Source organism: Vidua chalybeata, chromosome 15 (assembly GCF_026979565.1).
Source record: "Vidua chalybeata isolate OUT-0048 chromosome 15, bVidCha1 merged haplotype, whole genome shotgun sequence".
NCBI lineage: Eukaryota > Metazoa > Chordata > Aves > Passeriformes > Viduidae > Vidua > Vidua chalybeata.
In genome coordinates, this window is record NC_071544.1 from 14,696,897 (window position 1) to 14,716,820 (window position 19,924).

Sequence of the window (19,924 nt, forward strand, 5' to 3'; positions counted from 1 at the left end):
TGTGCTTTAGGGCCAACCCCAGCTGCCTTTGACAGAGCAAACCAGAAACCTGATGCATACAAGTGGTGCTTTAGGTAAGTATGGAGGGTGAAGATCTGCAGTTTTGTCTCCTAGAGCTGATTTCTGACCCCTGTACAGACAGCGCAGGGAGAATCCCTGAGCTTACCCAGCGATCCTTTCCTGGAAAAGCTGCAGCAGCAGAGATCATGGAATATGGGACTGCTGCATGGTGCACTGGAACTCCTTTGAGTTTGAACGTTTGTGCTGTGCAAAGAGAGAAAACCAAACCAAGGGAATGTATTTAAACATGTGCCTGTATTTTTTTTTCCCCTCAAAGTTGGCCTACAAACAGAAGGTTACAGTGAACGATCAATACTAATTTCTTTTGCTTTCTACAAGGAAAGTTTAAAAAAATCAATCTTGATTTTATTTCAGTGACATGGGGGTTTGTCCCAGAATTTGAGAGTATTCACTGATCTGAAGGTGATGTGCACTCCCCTTTCAAATATTTTATAAGCTGAGCTGGAACATGCAAGTATGATCTCAACATGATGGTAACACAGAGCTCTTGCTGACAAGTTGTTATGTATTTTATGACTAATATCTTACCCTTGCCACATTTTCTGTTTGAAGACTAGTCTTGTAGTTTGATTTGGCTGTCTTCTAAAAATGCTGCTGGGATTTACTTGGCTGAGATTTTTTAAATCGCGAAGCTGTGGATAAGGAAAGCACAAGCCTGATGTTCAAATGACTACAAGGATCAGGGGGCACTGATGGGAGAGTGGGTTAAAATGGTAAAAGCAGCAGGAATAAATCTGGATTTTGTTGCCATGGTTGATTGTGGAAGCAGGTGGCATCAGCAGGTTCAGAAAAGAGTTCAGCACCTTCATAGAAAAGTCCACAGGCAGAAGCTAAAGGGAATGGCACTAAAGGGAATAGGAAGGCCTAATTGCCTGCAACAAAAGAATTGGAGGTGATCAGGAAGATGGGAGTGGGTCACACAGAGCAGCTCCTGCCTGCACTACAGGGCTGCTCTGGGCTACACCTACGATGTGGCTGTGCCAAACTACCACAGGAACTGCAAGGATAAATGGGTAGTTTTCTGCTTAGCTCCACAATAATGTATTTATTGCTCATAAATGCAGAAGAAAACACCTGTGCTGATTTTTTGTTTCTCCAAAGGGAAGACAGTTTTGACCTACTTGTATTTCCAAAATGTAGTTAAGCCTGGAGAATAACTATGGACAGCAAAGTTTAAAGGTTTATTCCCTGCTAACATTTACTTTCCTTTTACATGATATTGAGGTGCCTGAGAAGTACTTGATTAATGGCTTTCACTATCTCTATTAAAAGAAACAGTATTAAAGTATAATTAAAGAGAGGGAGCGTACAACTTAATTACAGAGCTCATAATTTACCGCTCTGCAAAACTCTGGAGAAGCATTAAATGGAGTCTGAACGATTCCAAATATTTTCACGTGTCAGAGACTGTCTCAGGCTCCCAGTACATGTCAAACATTTTGTATGTTGTTCTGTCTGATTATTCAGACCAGAAGAGACAGTCCATTTCAAAATGAAGTTATTTCAGTAAGCCCTGGATGTCTGACAACTCCAATGCCTCACTGTGGCATGAATGCTCATCACTGGAGGTGCATGGAATGACAACTGAAGCCAGGAACTGAACTGCAAATTCAGCCCCACAAATCCTGCTGCATGACTATGAAATCTACAGCTCGTTGCCAATTTTTATTCCTGACTTGACATTCAACTGATGGCAAGTGGATGCCAAAGGGTTTAAGATAATTTTCCACTCTGTCTGTTCAGATGTATTTAAGGCTGATGTGAGAAGTGCTGAATACTTGCTGCCAATTAGATAAAGGCCAGGTAAAAACTGTATTTCAGAGGGTAAAGAAAAGCACACAGTTTCCCTGATTCTTTAAAGCTGCTTAGAACAAGAAATGCTGGATGAAGAGGCAGAATCCTTGGACATTTCACTGTTGTCACCACAGCAGTTGTGACAGGTACTGCTGGATATTAGCAACTGCTGCACACAGCAAAAGGTGCCTGATGAAGTGCTTTGGCTGAGGGGGATTCACAGAGAAAAATTTCAGTAAAAAGAAAATGTTGAGGAAGAGAATAACAGCATTAGATGATAAAAATATTGCTCTATCCTGGAGAAGACAAGGGACATCTTGCAGGCATTACAACTTTCTTGTGTGAGCAATATTGGCAATATCTTGTTAGCAGGGACTGGTGCTGACAGCTGTGCTTTGAATGGGCTCTGCACCAGCAAGGACATGCTTTAGATACAAGCAGCCCCAAAGATTCAACAAGGACTGCCTCGTGATGGCAGGTCAACAGCTCTGGTTAGGTTTCCCTAAAAATACTGAAAAACAGCTCTGAGGGCTCACAATGCCAAGTTTGACTCTCCTGGCTTTATCTGCTGCACCACACCACTTTAGACATGTATTTCCCAGCCCATCTCTATCATCCCCCATTATCCTCTGGATCACTGATAAACACACAAGGCCTCAATCTCATTCATGCATCAGCCCTTTTCTGATAGTGTTTTATAATAGAGAACTTCAAAATGAACTATTTATATACTGATGAGCTTCCTCATACAACCCTGAGCTTCATTATTTATGCTTATTTAGGAACTTTGCTCATCTCTGGAGATCCTTTGATGCTGCTTTGAGCACTTGGATGCTCATTTAGCTCTCAGGAGTCTGTGCTGAGCTTGGCCTGTGTCCTTGCCACACACAGTCACATACAATGCCATGCCATTCATTTCGATGTCTCTCCTGGCAAATAGTTTTCCCACCAATTCATTTTCTGTTAAGAATGGGTACAAGTCAAAGGGAGATTGTTCTCAAATTGCATAATGCTCAGAGCACTACGGCTGGGGTGCTGGGCACAGAAAAAAAGCGCATCATTAACACCCCCTGAAAGTTTTTTGTTGTGTTGGTTTTCCATTCCTTTAAACTGCCTAGCTGGAATTGCACACCCACTCTGCTCACACCCCACCATTTGTCAAGGTGTTTATAGATCAGAAAAGAGCAGCTTTTATCATTTATCACAGCAGGGGCCAGGTTTGGCTGCAGCTCCTGCATGGAAAGGGACTGGGTGACCTGGAGCAGAGCCTGAACAGTCACTGCTGCTGAGTGATGTCCTCTCCTCCCCCTGCAACACCCCAGAAGACTTTGACCTCAGTGTTTTGAAGCACTAAGATTTCATCAGATTTTTTGTACTAAATATCTGTAGAGTTAAAGCATTTGGTATTTAACAGTGGCAGCCTTACTCTTCACGATTTGTGCTGCTCTGCAAGTCAAACTCAGGACCAGGGCATCAAAGAAGTCAGACTTTACCATCAGTTCCTGAGTCAATTCTCTCAACCTTCAGATCTGATTGGGCTTTTCCTCTCCAGCCTGTTCTACTTGCTGTAAGATCAACCCCTGGATTTTGAGTTGGATCTGTCACACTCCTTCCAGAGCACAGAGTGCAGGGCCAGACAGCTGGGCATGAATGATGGTTCACAGCCTGGTCAATAAACTTGTTTAAATTGTTCCACATTGGAGGAAAATGTTCACAGACAGATTAAAAAAAAAAAAAAAAATGTGTGTCAGCACTGAGCTCATTCAACAGTCCTGCTTCTGAGCATGTTGTTATAGTAAAACTGTGGGTAAAAACCTCCTTCCCAGCTTTGTTTTTCCAATGCTCTATGATTTTTTTTTCCCCCCTCACTTCTTAAAAGTCTCTTGGAATGGGTGTGTTGTATCTTTCCATCTCTGTTTCATTGGCCCAGTGGGCTCCTGCTCCATGGCAGGCACTGTGCTGTGGCATGGGAGTGACTCAGGGTTGGAGGAGCTTTGTACATGATGGATGAGCTTCAAGCCAAGAGCTCCACTGGTGAGCACCCAAATTTATCCCTCAGGTGTTTCGCCCCCAGTTTGGGTCATACTCAGAAAACAAATGGTGGCACAGTAAGAATAGTGTAAATTTAACAAATTCTAGTAAAACTTTCTAAGACACCCTGGTTCCTAGGGCAAGATGAGGTGGCTCTAGAATTGTATTTTGCAAAACCTATGATTATTTATCCAATTTTCTATATTCAGTTCACATTTCATGACACACAGGGGTGTGCGTGACATTTGTGAGCAGTGAAAGCTGCATCACTTTAGTGAAGGAACATGAGCAGAATTTCAAGCAGACACTTAAACTGCAATTGATGCACTTTTGGGTCCCTCTGCTGTCCTAATGATGGATATTTCTTGAATCAGGACCAAAATGAGCACATTTTTGGAAAACATAAGTGTATTAAACTGCCTCAGAGATGAAAATGATAAAGTGATGTGGGATTTTTTGTAAAATCTGATTAATCCCTTACAGATGTGACTAGACAGAACAGGTAGCAAAATCTTTTTCTATAACAAATGGTACTAAATTAAAACCAAAATTATTTGTGTCTAATACTTGAAGGAAATTCTGAGATTCAGATACAGAGGGTTTGTAACTACACCTAGGCAACATCGCCACTCCCACAAATAGTAAATTAGCTGAGATAAATACATTCAGAAGCTGTTAAGCTATTTTGGTTTGGATTTAGTGAGTAGCTGCTGCTGGAAGAAAGCAGATAAATAATTGCAATTTCTGACTTCTTTAAACAGAATCAAAATATTTTATTTTGTATGTGTGTTTCTACTTTCAAAAAATTTAGGTAGATATAGTTCAGCAATTAGTAAATCATATAACATTCAGTTTTATGGAGTTGAGATGACACTGTTGCCACTGATAAATGAGTTTATCACAGCTTGTCTTTCACTCAGCCCAGCAATCCCTGACCAAGTTTAGGACAGTTTGCCTGGTTTTAAACTGAGAGATGCTACAAAATAGGTGTCTATTTAGACTTAGATCATTGATGCAGAGATATTCATTGCCCTCTGATCTTGGAAAGGGGAGTTGAGAGCCCCACAGCTCCCTGCTGGTCCAGGAGCCTCAGCTGGGTGATGGGATCAGGGATAAGGGTGAATTAGGGAGAAATGCCTGCCTGCGTCTCTGCTGGCCCTGCAGTTAACCCAGCACTTCACACTAAGAGGTTATGGGCAGCCAGCAAGATGAAAACCCCAAAATGAGCACTAAATCTTGTGAGATTAACATCTAAAATCCCTTAATGGAAATGCAGTCACCACAGGTAATTACAGATCCACTGACTCAGCCAAGTACAGGGCACAATTCCAGAAACTGGGGAAGGAAAGGAAGTCACAGTATTTTCTCCAAAGAAACCAGAATCAAGCCAGAGAGCAGAAACAACAATTACTAAGTTGTCAGACTATTCAGGCAGTAAGGAGGGCAGATGGAGACTCAAGGGCAGGATTTCCAGCATTGGTCCATCTCTCACAAGAATCAGATGAATTTTACACCCCCACCTCCTGATCTTTCCAGAAGGGTGAGCAGAGGCCTTGGGACAGGCATGGGACAAGCACTGTTCTAAAGTCTGGAAGGAAACCAGACAGAAGCTTTTCAGCTAAAGCTCCTGCCAGAACCAATTAGGAGGCGACAGCTTTACAGGGGCAGGAGAGAGCACAGAGTGACCTGATCTCACCTGGCAGGGACAGCTTGGCCAGGGTGCTCCTGCTGCCACTGTCAAATGCTCTCCAGCCCTGCAAGGGCCTGGCAGGAGGTGTGCTCACCCAAACCATCCCTCAAGCCCTGCATCAGTGCTGTTCCCCTATTCCTAAATCACAATGAAGCATGGGTACAGCAGGATTTTCTCAAGACAGCACAGATGTGCCCCAAAAGCAACAGGGCAAGGCTGGAGGGGAATCTGCAGGTCCTGCCTCCCCACAGCCCCTGGCTGGGCTGGAAGCTCCACACCCATGTCCCATGGCAGAGTGTCCTGGACACCCAGCTCCCCACTCTGCTTTCATCCCAGCACCCAGTGGGTGCTTCTATTGCTGGAGAAAAGCTGCAGCTACAGAACCACTCAGGCTGATCTTAAAGAAAGTTTTTGCTCATTTTGATTCCCAGGCTCAGTGCTGAGTGCACTCACCTTGGCCAACCCACAACACAGAAAACTCAATAAACCCCTTTGGGGTCAGCAGTGCCCCTGAGAGCATAAAGAGCCTCCCACTGCCCCAAGAGCCCAGTTTTCCTGCTTGCTGGCACAGCTTTACCATGAGGCTGCTCCTTTACCCCAGACATCCTCCCATTGACCCCCTACCAGTCCCTAAACCACAGATTCTCTCATTTTAAACATGAATCCCCACATGGAAAGCGAGGCTCTCCTATCTCCATCACCTTGCCAGCATCCAGAAGCAACAAAGCCATGGCACAGCCGAGAAGCTCAAGTGCTTTTCACTTCATTCTCAAGAGCAAAGCACCATCAGCCAAGGACTATCCATCTGCTAAGAGCAGGGCTTGAGGCTCATCTCTAATTACACCGGGTCCTCCCTCCTGTCTCAGCAGCATGGAGCTGCTTTTGAGGGGAAGTGAGGTTTGACAGGTCAAAGCTGAGTGTTTGACCAGCACACCCTGGCACAACTGGAGTAGCTGAAGGAAAAGAGCCCTGTGAAAGCAGAAAGAAGGACTTTCATCTGAGCTTGGCAAGGAGGATCACAGAGCTGAATTAATATCTGACATCTGCCAGGCTCCTGGAGCTACCAGGGCAACACTTGCAGGACACGGCCCAGGGCTAATCAGACTGGGGTTTAGCCCACTGGAATTGTTTGACCCCTCCCATACAACATCATGCTGATTTTTCAAACAAGTTTGCTTTTTTGTCACCGAGTTTTCTCAGCCTACTTCTTGAAACATGATTTGACCTCAAATTAGAAGGGCTTATACTATATAAACACATATACAAATATATATCTATTTCAGGAGGCAGAAGCTTGGGTCTCACCTAATCACCACAGCCCAGGAGCTGGGGCTTTACGAGAAAGACAAAAACCAACATTTGACATTATGACATTCATGTCATAAAAAGACAAAACCAACATTTCACGGATCACAGCCCGGTGCCAGAGCTGCACTGAAGGGACGCGATGGAAGCACCCGGTCTGTGGCAGCATCCAGTGTCCACCGGCAGTACTGCACCCTGCCCACGCCGGGCCCGTGTCCAGCACATCCCTCTGGCTGCCCTGGCTGGCTCCAGACCCCGGCGGGGGGCTCGGAGACCTTGGCACAAAGTCAAAAACACCTGCAGCTTCGATTTTAGCCTGTGGGAAAAAACTGCTGACTTTGTATGAGGAATTACAAGCCACAAGGGTTTGGGTAGTGTGGTAGTTGAAATAACACAGGGTGAAAAAGTGGAATTTTGGGGCTCTTGGGGTTCAAGGGACAAGATGGAGGGATTTGGGCATGTCCTGACCTTCTTCTCCCTTCTTGTCCTCCGTGTCTCGGTGTGATGGTGACACTTTTCTATTGGTTTAAGATGGAGACACACTGTCTAACATAGATGATAGGCAATTGGCACAATATTGTAAATATAGTACATGTAATTTCTAGTATAAAATGTAAATGCCACCCAAGGCAACACACAGAATGCCATGACCAACCTGCTGGACAGAGCTCAGCAGGTCAGAGAAAGAATGTTATAGATAAGGAAAAATAAACAACCTTGAGAAGCTGATCCTACACATTTCAGACTCCTCCTTTGGCTGCGGGGGTTGGGAGAACAAGGACTTTTACAATCTTGGGGTCACCTCGACACACAAACCCCGAGAGGCCTGGACCATCCCAAGGGATTAGCAGGACCTGGAAATGCCTGGCAGCGAACAGCAGCACACCCTCAGCAGCAGAAGGTCCTGTGAGACCCCGTTGGGGTGCAGGGGTCGCAGGGATGCTGCGGCTGTGCTGTCCCACAGCTGGTGGATCCAGCAGCAGGCACTGGCTGTGTCTCCTTTCTCAGGGGGAAATCCTTCACAGAGGCAGAGCCCAAGCCTCAGATGAGCTCAGTGAAAAGTCCAGCAAATGTGTCGTGCTCAGAGTCCCAGCACTGATGGTAAATCTCAATATTGGCACCTGGCAGAGTAACAAAAAAGCATTCCCCAAATCACAGAGGTATTAAGCAAACTCACCCAGCTGCATTTTTCTGTCCCCAAACTTCATCCTCCAGGGTCTGCAGGAGAGGTGAGCCATGCCCTGTGGGAAGAGAGGGGATGAGTACTCTCAGGCTGAGGAACTCATTCCCTTTTACCCCTTATATGAACGAGACTGCGCCCTGTGCCTGAGCTTCTTGATGGGAGGTGATGGATCCTGCCCGAGCAGAGCCCTACGACCACTAAAATTGCATTTTGCTCATTTTCGCAGGGCTGACCTTCTCCCAAAGTCGGACTTTGGCGCTCCTCTCCAAACCGAGCCTCTCCAGCAGGAGCAGAGCCCGTTCCCAGCTCCCGGCGGTCACCAGAGGGAGCCCAATGCCAGGGAACGGCGCATCCTGCGGGGACAGGGGAAGCGCGCAGGTGACCTTCTGCAGCTTCCCCTGGCTCCTTTCTAATGGGTCACCACCACAATCAGACAAAATCGGATCCCCCGTTGTAACTGTTCATAAGGATTTAGGGCATGTCTGGAAGCGGAGGAGGTGTTTACATCGGCTCCCAGGCAGGGATGGCTTTATCACAGGTGACTCCCCAAAATCACCCTGCCAAAGAAAGACACAACATTCCTTGGGAAGGACAGAAGCGTCAGAGCCAGCCCCTGCCGTGGCATCAACATTTCTGTTCACTCACAATTAATTAAGCAGTTTTAGCTTCAAAGGGTCCCTCTGCCCCAGCAGAAGATCAGTTTTGACCTTATCATTCAACGCCTGATTGAAGCTCTGCCAAAGCCCTGCTGTCTCCAGAATCCTGAGGAAACGACCTTCTTCTTGAAGTCCTTGTCCCTCATTGCCCCATGGGTGACAAAGCCAAAGAGGTGCCTTGAAGCACCACCTCATTTGCAGGTTTGAGACAAGCAGTTCTTTCTTTAACACCTGCATTTCTATAGGGGTAAAGCCTCATTCCTCCTTTCTGTATTGGGGTGATCCTTGTCTTCCACATTTTCAAAGCCTTCTCCAGCATTTTTAGAGCTGCCTTATAGGACACCTACACCACACACAATTACTGCAGCTGCTCCTGTAAGTAGCTCTTAAACGACACTGTTTATTTCAGGGGGGAAAAAAACCACAAACCCACCCACAAAAGCAAGCAACAAACCCCCACCAACTCCCAAAAACACCAACACTCACACCACTAAGCAAACTCCTCACCTTCTCTTTGCTCTATAGTCCATGCAAACAGACAAATCCCTCCCCTGGACTCCTATTTAAGCCCTTCAGCTGTGATAGGGATGGAGGGAATTGTTGGCTGATTCCCAACATCTGGCAGCCCTTTCACCCCAGGGCAGGCTCAGCTGTTCTGTTATCCATGAGGGACCCAATGCACTCTGACATCCTCCTGCTGCTCCCTGCAAATGTCACCATCTACATCTTTGCAGTGCCCTGAAACTCTCCTACAGCTCTCCCACCTGCTCCCTGAGCAATCCTTCTCTCTGTCCCCATGGCTCAGGATCCCATCCACTATTCAGTTTTGGGCCCTGCCCCAAAAGAAGAAAAGCACTGGAAAACTCAAGTGAAAAACCACCAAGAGAGTTGAGGGCTGGAGCATTTGCTCAGTGAGAGGAGGCAGAGGGAGGTGGGGTCACTCAGCCTGGTGAGAAGAAGATTTCAGGGGGATATAACAGCAATGACCAGTAAAAAAGCAGATCCCTGAGCAGGTGGATTCAGACTCTTGATGGTGGTACATGGTTTGGAGATGAGACAGTTGAAAGAAAAGGTGTTGAAATTGGATACACAAGGGAAAAATTCTTTACCATAGTGACAACCAATCCTGGCACAGAGAGCCCAAGGAGATTGCACATCCACCTTTGAGGGCTCTGAGTGCTTCATTGGGTAAAGCCCTGAGCAAGCTGATAAGATCTCAGCACTAACCCTGCCCTGAGCAGGAGGCTGGACCAAAGTCCTCTCCAAGCTGATCCATCCTGCTTCTCTTGGGAAAAGAGGGTGAACCGGAATGATAACCAAGTCCTGAGCTTCCTCCCCAGCCGGGCTGTGGGAACCCTGCAGTCAGCACCACCACCCTTGGATCATCCCATGGCAGCTCGAAAAGCCTTGTCAAACGCTGTGAATGTCAGGGGAAAAAAGTAGGGCAAAGGATCCAACCGAGTTGCGACAGTGACACGTGCCTGTGCTGGGGGAGGAGGAGGAAGCAGTTGAGCTCACAAGTTAAATGGGCCAAGAGCCTGGACACAATAAAGGATCAGCTGCACCACCAGCAGAGTGAAGCTGTGAGAGAGAAATAACATCCTTCCCTTTGCCATGGGCATGGCCTGGTCACAGGAGGGTGCTCAGCTGTGAGCAGTGGCTTCCTGGCACTGAGACCACGCACAGATTTCATTCTGGTTGTATTTTAGCTGGTGAGGGGACTGAGTGAGATGTGGGGAGAACCTGGCTCTCATTCCACTGCGAGGGGTGGCTCCCTGCCCCTTCCTCCTGAGGGAGAGAAAGAGCTGTGAAGATGCTCATCTTAGATGTTATCTAAGAGAGATCTCAAATGTATCATGACTCACTCACCTTCCAAAGCTGTAAAAAGAAAAAAAAAAAAAAAAAAAGAAACAACAAAAACACAAAAAAAACACCAACAAAACAACCCAAACCCAACACAATTTCAAAGGTGCAAGAAGAAAACCAAGGAAAAACAGTGGCTGCAGGTTTGATTTCTGTTTTGGTGCGTGTTTCTGGGGAGGCAGCCAGACACAGATTGGGAGTTCAGATTGGGCATCCTGTGGCCACTGCTGCCCTGTCCCAGGGATCCATCAGCCCCACTGGGCAGGTGAATCCAGCTTTCAAAACCCAAGAGTGAGCACACCTGGCACCAGCAAAGCATCCCTTTCATCCCAGTTAACTGGAACCATGTGCATCCTTCAGCTGGGAGGATGGACCACAGCTGAAGTGGGTTTTGCTGGAGCTCTGCCTCTCTTGGCCTCTCCTGGGGACAACATTTTGGGACGTGTCCCCAGGTGAGGGAAGTAATTTCCTCAAAGCAGATTACTCCCACTCTCCACTTCCCTGGCACAGGTGGAAGAGATGGTAGTTGGGTCTGTAAGGTACGGAGGTGTTTTATTTGCTATTTTCTCTGAAAAAACAAAGTAAATGATGGTTATTAAACAATGAACTTCTGCAATTTCTGTTCTCTTGTGATCTGCCCTTGTTATCTCAGCCTCCAGATTTAAAAGGATTAGATATGGCAGTAGGCTGTGAGAATTTTGGAGTCACTGATTGCCATCTGAGGCTTAAAGATGCTCCATTGCCCTTCTCTCATTAAAATGTCATTTTCCATCCTAAAAATGGGGTCTTTTTGCTCCTGTCTCTGAACATGGTGCTGTTCCAGTGCCACACAATGTAACAGGATCATCACAGGGTAACTACGGTCACAGAAGTCGTGGAGAAGTCATCCTGCTCCAAGCTGGAGGATTGGTAGGGAAAAGCCCTTTCCCAATGTGTTCTTCAGGACCACTTGTGCCTCTTGCTCCCCTCAATCCTGCCCATGCTCTGGATGTCCTGTCCAGTTTGGTAACATAACATCTGAATTTAAAAGCAAACAAGTGCCCAGGCTGTACAACTGGGGCACGGAGAGGGTTGGTCTGCTTCAAAGAAGAGGTGGCAGATTTTGCAAGAATCCAGCAGGCTGGGATGGGGAAAACACCAGGATCAAAGGCAGCTGGTCGGAGAGAAGTTCCAAAACAGCTCCAACACAAAGCTTTGCCTGTGCAGCTCAGCCACTGGCTGACTGCCTGGGAAGTTACCAAATGACAAAGCATTTACCAGAATTGGGTTATGTGGATTACCAGAGGAGAAGCTGGTATTAGGTGTGCTGAGCACCTTGCTGAGGCCTCTCTTTTTAGGCATTGTGCCCCAGTTGAGTTCAAAGCTGGGATTGTGGCATGAGAGGCAAATGCTCAAGCTCTGTCCAAACAAGGTCCAGAGGTTTAGGTGCTCAGCATTTAGGTGCTTGCAAAAGATGTTGACCCCTGAGGCTCATGATAAATCTAAAGCTCCCTTTGAAAGTTAAGTGTCTAACATGAAGGTGCTGCTGTCCCATTGATCTACTGCCAATGTTTTAACAAGAGGATGCCACAAGTATTTCCCTGTGAGAGTTTTGCACAGTGAAAGGGGAGAGACCGTAAAATTACTTTTCTTGTGTTTGCACAAAGAGGGATTTGTCAGCCAGAATGAAGAAGAGAGAGGGCAGCAGTGTGAAAAGTGAAGAAAGGAATGAAGTCCATGTGTATTAAAAATTGTAAATAAATGCAAACATGTGTGCCTAGAAAATTAAGGTCTGTGTATGATTCAGAGAGAATTTATCCTAGAGAAGGGGAGAGTAAGCCCACAGCTCTTCTGCTCCAGGGAATATTTTTGTAAAATTATTGACAATTTATACAATCTGGCTCCCTGCTAAATATAATTTTATTAGCATGCGAAGACACTTGGCAGCAGGAAAGTAACGCTGGTGAGCCACAGTTTTCAAGACAAAGCGTTCTCTAAGAGAAAAGAAGGGGAAAGACTGATCTGGTAAGAAGATCCTTGCCTAAAACCAGCCTCCACCTGCCATCTTCTGGGTGCAGGCTTAAATGGAGCAATATTCCCTACCCTCAGCTCGCTTGTCTCTGCTTTCCAAAGGAGATGAGGCATATGCAGTCACGCTGCTCATCAGCTCTCCCATCACCCTCCCACAGTAACCCCTGAGAGAGAAGGAACACGGCTATGGAGGCTGGGAAGGGAACCAAGGCTCCTGCTGTCACCCACCCCCTGGGATGGGCAGAGTCGGGCCAGGAGCAGTTTTTGGCTGGGCCAGGAGCAGTTTTTGGCTGCCCAGCATGTGCCAATTTGCCAGGCAGGATGGGACAGAGGAGCTGTGGCTGGTAGGGGCAGGAGGACACAGCCCACGGAGCCGTGGGAATCGCCTTTCTTCCCAGGAGGAGGTGATGCAACAGCTCAGGAGAGCAAAGCCACACATCAGGCTCCAGCGCGGCTGGATCAAAGCGTTTTTCTGGGTCTTATGGAAGAAAGAATCCAGCCAAAGAATGGTGCTGAGTGTTATTTTATTGAGCAGAGACAGCAGAGGGAGGACAGGCTGCTCCCATGTCCGTGGTCGAGGGCAGCTCAGCTCCTGCTGCTCAGTCCAGGGAGGACTCAGCATTTCCCCAGGTGCTTCAATCTTATTTTCCCTCCACTTCTCCTGTAAAAGGAGGGAGAGAGACTTAGACCAAGCAGCAAATGACAGACACAGCAGTGTGGGACAGAGCTCATCCACCCCAAAAGGCCTGACTTGTGCCAGTGTATGTCCCTGCTACCTCACAAGGAACACCCAGCCATTTTCTCCTCTCCTCGTTCTTCTCTGATTTGCCCTGGGATAAGGCAGCCTTGGCTGCACACTAAATGTAAGGATTGCTAAGGCAAAAACATTTTGCAAGCACATTCCATCCATCAGGGATGGCATCTCCTTTAAAAGGTGACAGAGCTCAGGAAAAGAAGAGACATCCTGTTCTTCCTCTGAGATCTTGTGTCTTGTTCCACAAAGTTCATTCAGACTTTTCAGGAATAACTTGGCATGGCTCAGCTCCCACATTCCTCCAGCACTTCTCAGTACCCAGGAGTGTGGGCAGTGAGAGCTGCAGCCTGTGGCACATAGTGGGAATTGTGCATCAATTTAGTGCTTGTGGAAGGTACAGGCAGGATGCATTTGCTTCCCAGGCCCTGTGCTGCCTCTCAGCATGGCAACCAGCAGCCTGCAACGCCCAGAAATGAATTAAAATTAACTCGTAGCACACAGCTCTGCTCCAAGGAGGAAACATTGCGCTTGGCACGGTTCAGAGGCTGGTCCATACAAGAGGAGCAGCCTGGATACAAGGCTTCCCCCCCATGAAGAACACCACTGGATCCACGGAAATGAAGGCAAACCCTGCTATTTCAGTGTCACTTACAGCACTGCCTTGCAGAAGGCACACTTGTTCCCATACGTGACGCCATCCGTGCCGCAGTGAGGGTTGGACTCCCTCGTGCAGAACACACTTCTGTTTACAAACTCTCTACAGATCTGCACAAGGAATAATAATTAAAAAAAAAAAAAAAAAAAAACAAACCTTTCAGGACCTACATACTCTTTGTTTCACTTTCCAAATTGGACCCAAGGCCATTAATGTAATGCTTTTTCTGACAAGTGTTGACACTGCCTCTTTTCTGACAGAAAAAGCCCTCTCAGAAATGAACAGAAGCAGCGTTTCAGGGGAATTTTGGCCCCATGTTTGAGGAAGGAAATTGTAGTCACCTGGGAGAAGTCTTGATCTCCCAACAATAGGAGCGGATTAGCCTAGGCATGCACGAGAAGAGTCAGCACTGATGCTCTGTCAGGCACCTGGAGCCGAGCTACCTCCCTGCTGCATGACTTCAGGTGTCTTGCGAAACCCTGCACTCAGTTTGGTGCTTGCTAAGCTCCTGCTTTCCCAGAGGAAGGAGGGAGAAACAATAGGGAAATTCCTGGGGAATTAAAAATTATGCTCAGGAAGTGTACAGGTATTTTGCCTCTCTACAAATCCCAGGGATGAACTAAATTCGGGGGAATAGGACACTCAATAATCCGTTTGCTTCATGAGAAGATTTTATAGTGAAGCCAAACCAAAAGTGGTGCAGCACATAAACATTTGCTAAATCAACCATTTATTTCCCTGCTCTACCTGCTAACGTGGCCACACAATATTCCCCAGGTAGCAGTGAACTCCCCAGCACTGGGAATACTTGGAAGGACCCACCTGCTCCCAGCAGACATTAAAAACTGTTTACCCAGCACCAAGATTTTGGTTATAAAAACATTCCTCCATAGTGAAACGCCATGACTGGATGTGGCACTCAGTGCTATGGTTTAGTTGACAAAGTGGTGATCAGTCAAATCTTGGATTCGATGATCTTGGAGGTCTTTTCCACCAGTAATGATTCCATGGTTCTATTAAATGCAGATTCAGCAAGCAGAAACAGCAGCACTAACCTCTTCAATCTCTTGACCTGCTACATATGGAACTAAAAGGAAAAAAAAAAAAAGGCAAATAAAAAACAGACAGATTTTACACGTCAGCATTACTTTCTGATAAAGTCTGAGTTAAATTCACAAACATTTTATGCAAACCACAGTGAAACATGCTCCAGGTTTTTCCTACTCCGTCATCCCTCACGGGGGAAGAGGGGGCAGGAAATACATTATCTGAATTGCTTTTCAGTATTTTCCTATTTTGAAAAATGCTACTAAAATACCATGTAATCATTCATTCAGCTGCTAACTACACCTCAGACACATAACCCAATCTCCTGGAAGGCAGCCACTCCCGGGGAAGCAAGCTGCCGTATCAGATGTGGAACCGTGCTCCCAGAGATTTTAAACCCATGTTGGCTTTTAAGGCTTTTAGGCTCCTGCACCTCTGAACAATGCAAGTGGCTGGTGCTGCTGGCAGGAGGGGACCCTGGAGCAGGAGATCCCGTGGTTGGGTTCAAGCCATGCTCAGCACAGCCCAGACACCCTCCCAGGACAGGCTCAGCCCGGGTGAGATACAAAGAGACGTCATGGGGTGACAGAGAGCAGAACAGGCAGCACCGGTCAGAACCAGCACCAAAATCCCCTCTGTAACCACAGGCTCTGGGCTTGGAGCTCATCAGTCCATGCTCTTTATGCTTCTTCTTGGCAAGGCTGGCAGGCAGGAGTGTAGGTTGAGTCAGAGCTGTGAAATGGGGCGACCCTGTCATGTCTCTAAAGGGGAGCCTGACACTCTCCAGGGTGGGTTGAACGCAGAGCTGCAGAATCTGGGTCACAGTGGAGTGGGATGAATACCCAGCATTTGGTGAGGCTGTACCTGCTGGTCAGCAGAGTCACTGCCAGCTCTGGGGCTGCTCAGGTGGCTCTGGGCAGGAGGTGGGAGGACCTTGTCCTACACTCATCCCTCCGCAGTGGATGAGGGACACCCAACCCTCAGTCAGCCCAACCCTCATCCATCAAGCCTTCCTACTTCTTCTGCTATTTCTGTTGTCCTTTGGTGTTTTTTGCTGGTGCTGGCACATTTACCCTGTCCTCAGGTTTTGCTAGGCTGCTGTAATGTTGAAGGCACTGGTATGGCAATCTGCATATTATTTACAAAACAGCTCATTAAATAGTTTTTATAAATATTACATGCAGCTACAGAAGAATTTGTGATGATGCCTCTTGACATCTGTTTATTTTACTGGAGATCACAGGGTTTGCTGCTATTCTGCCTGGCCTTGGAAGGAAGAATCAGCCTTCTGACGGAACCCAGTCCCAGTTAAGACTCAATTAGAGACAGATGAATATTTCATAATGAATAATGTGTACAAAGCAATTCACCTCTTCTCCATGCACAGCTTGCCATTTTCTCAAGTGACTTCTTTATTCAAATTATTCACAGAAAAGCAAGTATAAATAATTCTTGTTCCACATATTCTTCAATAACTGTTGCCACACACCTTGCAGAGCTGGGTCAGCTGGACTCAAGCAAGTGATAACACTGACATGATCTATAGGTTCAAAAATCATCACTCAGCTTCCCCACATCATCACAGAGATGTGTAAATCTCCAGATAAATAGTTGCTGGATCCTTTTAATTTGCCCTCTTTGTTCTGACTCCTTGAGGACATTTGAATTTAATTTTCAAGCTTTTCTCTGCAACATAACGAAAGCTGAAACTTTCATCTCATTACATCTCCACATCTCCAAGGAAAACACCAAATACCAAGATGCTTAGGATCAAAACAAGAGCAGATGACCTGGAGGTGAGCGAGTTTCTTCTCTAACTGGTTCAGCAAAACTCTCCAGTGAGCACTTGTACCAAAAATTCATAATTACACTCTGCTTTGGTATATTTGCTGAAGAAATACTCAGAATTTGCTCGCTCTGTCTCCCAGTGACACGTCCACTACATTATCCATTGCAGAGGCACACGAGAAGTGGAAATATGCCATATGAGTGAGCAAGTTCTGCAGGTATTTTCTACTTGCTCAGTTTTATCTTCAAGCCTGTCAGCCAGTGATCAAGACTCTCCAAAATTTGTTGTCAGGAGACGTTTTGGTGTTTGATTTTGTTTTCTAGGCTAGGGAAAAAATCACTTACCCGTGAAGAAAGAGAGCAGCAGCAGGCTGAGAAGCACTAAGGCACCTGTAGCCCTCATGCTGCAGGAAGCTCTTTAGTCCAAGCCAAGGTCGGAGCAGGAGGTGTTGTCTCAGTCCCAGAGCCCACAGTGTGCACACAGAGCTGCCTTTCTGTGTATTTATGTGCCTGTCCGTAGCTGTCCTCATTCCCCACCTTAATTGTGAGAACTTCTCCACTTGGTTTGTAAAGCCATTATTGGTCCTGGCCAGTTTATGGTGCTTTAAGGAATGCTGCTCTGTCCACATCAAACCTAGAAAGGGATAATTACATGAGTGATAGACGTGCTTGTAACATAATTATTTTTTTTTTTTCTAAATAGTCACAGGATTCTCACAAGGGTGAATTTTCAAAGCAGTGATTCATCAGGGAAGCTGGTAATTTTCATTCTCTGGGCCCTCTCCGAATGCCAGCACCGAGGCTCTGAGTGCGGCGTGATGACACTCACTAGACGTTACGAAATAAATCACAGCATGAGAATGTGTTGTCTGTGAAACCAATTATACGTTGTTCCCCGGCTATTTTTGAGGATGGTTCTAAATTTGTGGAGTTGGGGTGGAGAAGCGCTGGGCTGTGACATGCTCTCCTCGCTGTGTGCACAGTCCCAGATAGGACTGCTGACTCTCCTCCCTGAACTATTTAAACTCTAGCTGTCAATGTTTTTCCAGTTTTTCACATTCACAAACATATGTTAGGGCTCTGCTCCCACCGCAAGAGGCAGTGATGGGAATTTGATGGGGAATTGGCAGATCCAAGCTCTATTTCCAGCTGAGGCTGTGCAAGGATTTGTGTTCAGGCACACCAAACACCTCTCCAGATAAGAATAAGCCTAAATTTTAGTATGCTTTCCTGAGGAGGCAAGGCTTAGGAGAAAAATACGTGTAGATATATCTGGGTTTCAGTTCCCCCAGTGAATTCTGAATACACAACTAGTTGCAGCCAAATTTTACACAGGAGTGGAAAAAAAAAAATTAAAAATAACGATCACATTTTTATACATTTTTTCTAACAAGAGGAGGAAGAGGAAAGATGCTACCAGCATTCCCAGCCAGTTTCTGCAGGAGAGCAATGCTATGGGTGCCCTACATCTGGGGAAGCATCTCGGTTTGCAGCTTGCCAGACATCTTAAAATCCACACAGTGGCAGAGAAACCACTCTGAGTGACAGGCGAATCCCGGGCTGTCTATTAAGGGTGATCTCACGACGCAGCCTCTCATGTAATTTAGTTATCAAACCCGTCAGCCACAGCGCCGTTCCCAGCCACGCTCAGTTCTGCCACTCACAGCACTCCTTGTTTGCCTTTTCTGGTTTCAGACGTCACCGCTCGTGACCACAGCCTCGATGCCTCAGTCCCTTATCTGCCCAAATAATGTTTTGGTTGCTGCAGCACAGCTGGGCTGGCTCCAGCCTCAGCAAACACAACAGCAGGGACCAACCCCTTCCGGGCTGAGCGGAGGAAAAGGCTAAATTACCAGACAGGTGATTATTGTTATTGCCCATTTCCACTCCTGAGGATTGGTAAGGAAAGGCACTTTCCCAATGTGTTCTTCAGGACCACTTGTGCCTCTTGCTCCCCTCAATCCTGCCCATGCTCTGGACGTCCTGTCCAGTTTGGTAAAATGACATCTGAATTTAAAAGCAAACAAGCGCCCAGGCTGTACAACTGGGGCACGGAGAGGATTGGTCTGCTTTAAGGAAGAGGTGGCAGATTTTGCAAGAATCCAGCAGGCTGGGATGGGGAAAACACCAGGATCAAAGGTGACTTGGTGGCAAAATTCTGTCCCTCCCAGGGATAGAAGAAAGGCACCTGGACCTTGCTGTGCAGCCTAAGGGGTGGCTGGGCAGAGTCTTGCTGGTGTCAAGCTGAGTCCTAACCTGTGCTGGCCACTTTTTAGACTTCAATGCTACAAACCTTTCCATCTTCTAAAGTCCTTGCTAGAGGCTTATGAGACAGCCACATATCCACCATTTGCCCTCATTTTGCTGCAGGTGAGCAACTCTTCTTTGGGCTTTTTCCAAAGCCTTCTGAGCAGGTATCTGACTTCCTCATGCACAAACTGCCTCTGAAGAGGAGGCTCACCATAAGACCTTGCCATTGAAGATAATTTCTTGCTATGGCCAGAACTCCACTGGTCTGTGGCCACTATGTGAACCTCTTGCCCAAGAAGGAATTATAAATCAATTCAACAAACACATCCAAACTGACTACTTTTACTGTTCCTTAACTATTTTCTCAGACACACAAGCAGGTAACTAGTGAGGACTCTTGTGACTCTCCAATTTCTCTCTTTTCTTAGAAGCAGGCACAAAAGTATGATGTGATTTATAATACCTGCAGTAATACCAAAAAAATCCCCAAAAATAAGAATTTCCATTCTTCTTCCTTTTCTCTGTGCTGGTTCTAGGGAAGGACAAGCCTCTTACATTCTGGTGGGGAGCACCTACAAAATCCTTGGTCAAGAAATTATTTACTTCAGGAAACAAGACCAAAAGAAGTGTCTTGAAACTCACAGATTTTGTCCTAAATATCAGCCTTAGCAGCAGGTGTTCTTTTACATAATAAGAGAATGGGAGGTGGAGAAAGGATGAGGAATGGAGTGTGTGAGCCATGGCACTTGGGACTTTTTTTTGCATGTGCTGTTTGCATATTAACCCCTTGACTCACCCAAAAAGATGGCACATCATC

General features: G+C 46.5%; 1 protein-coding gene across 1 annotated transcript; it reads right to left on the minus strand.

Moving 5' to 3' along the window:
* Nucleotides 1-13,155: 13,155 nt before the first annotated feature.
* Nucleotides 13,156-17,419, minus strand: LOC128795757 (serine protease inhibitor Kazal-type 6-like). The gene is made up of 4 exons (XM_053956786.1): nt 17,203-17,419; nt 15,078-15,109; nt 14,020-14,132; nt 13,156-13,274 (listed from the first exon to the last, which is right to left on the minus strand). Exons 1-4 carry the CDS (start codon nt 17,258-17,260, stop codon nt 13,229-13,231), a joined length of 249 nt encoding a protein of 82 aa, XP_053812761.1. The 5' UTR covers nt 17,261-17,419; the 3' UTR covers nt 13,156-13,228.
* Between the last annotated feature and the right edge of the window lie 2,505 nt (nt 17,420-19,924).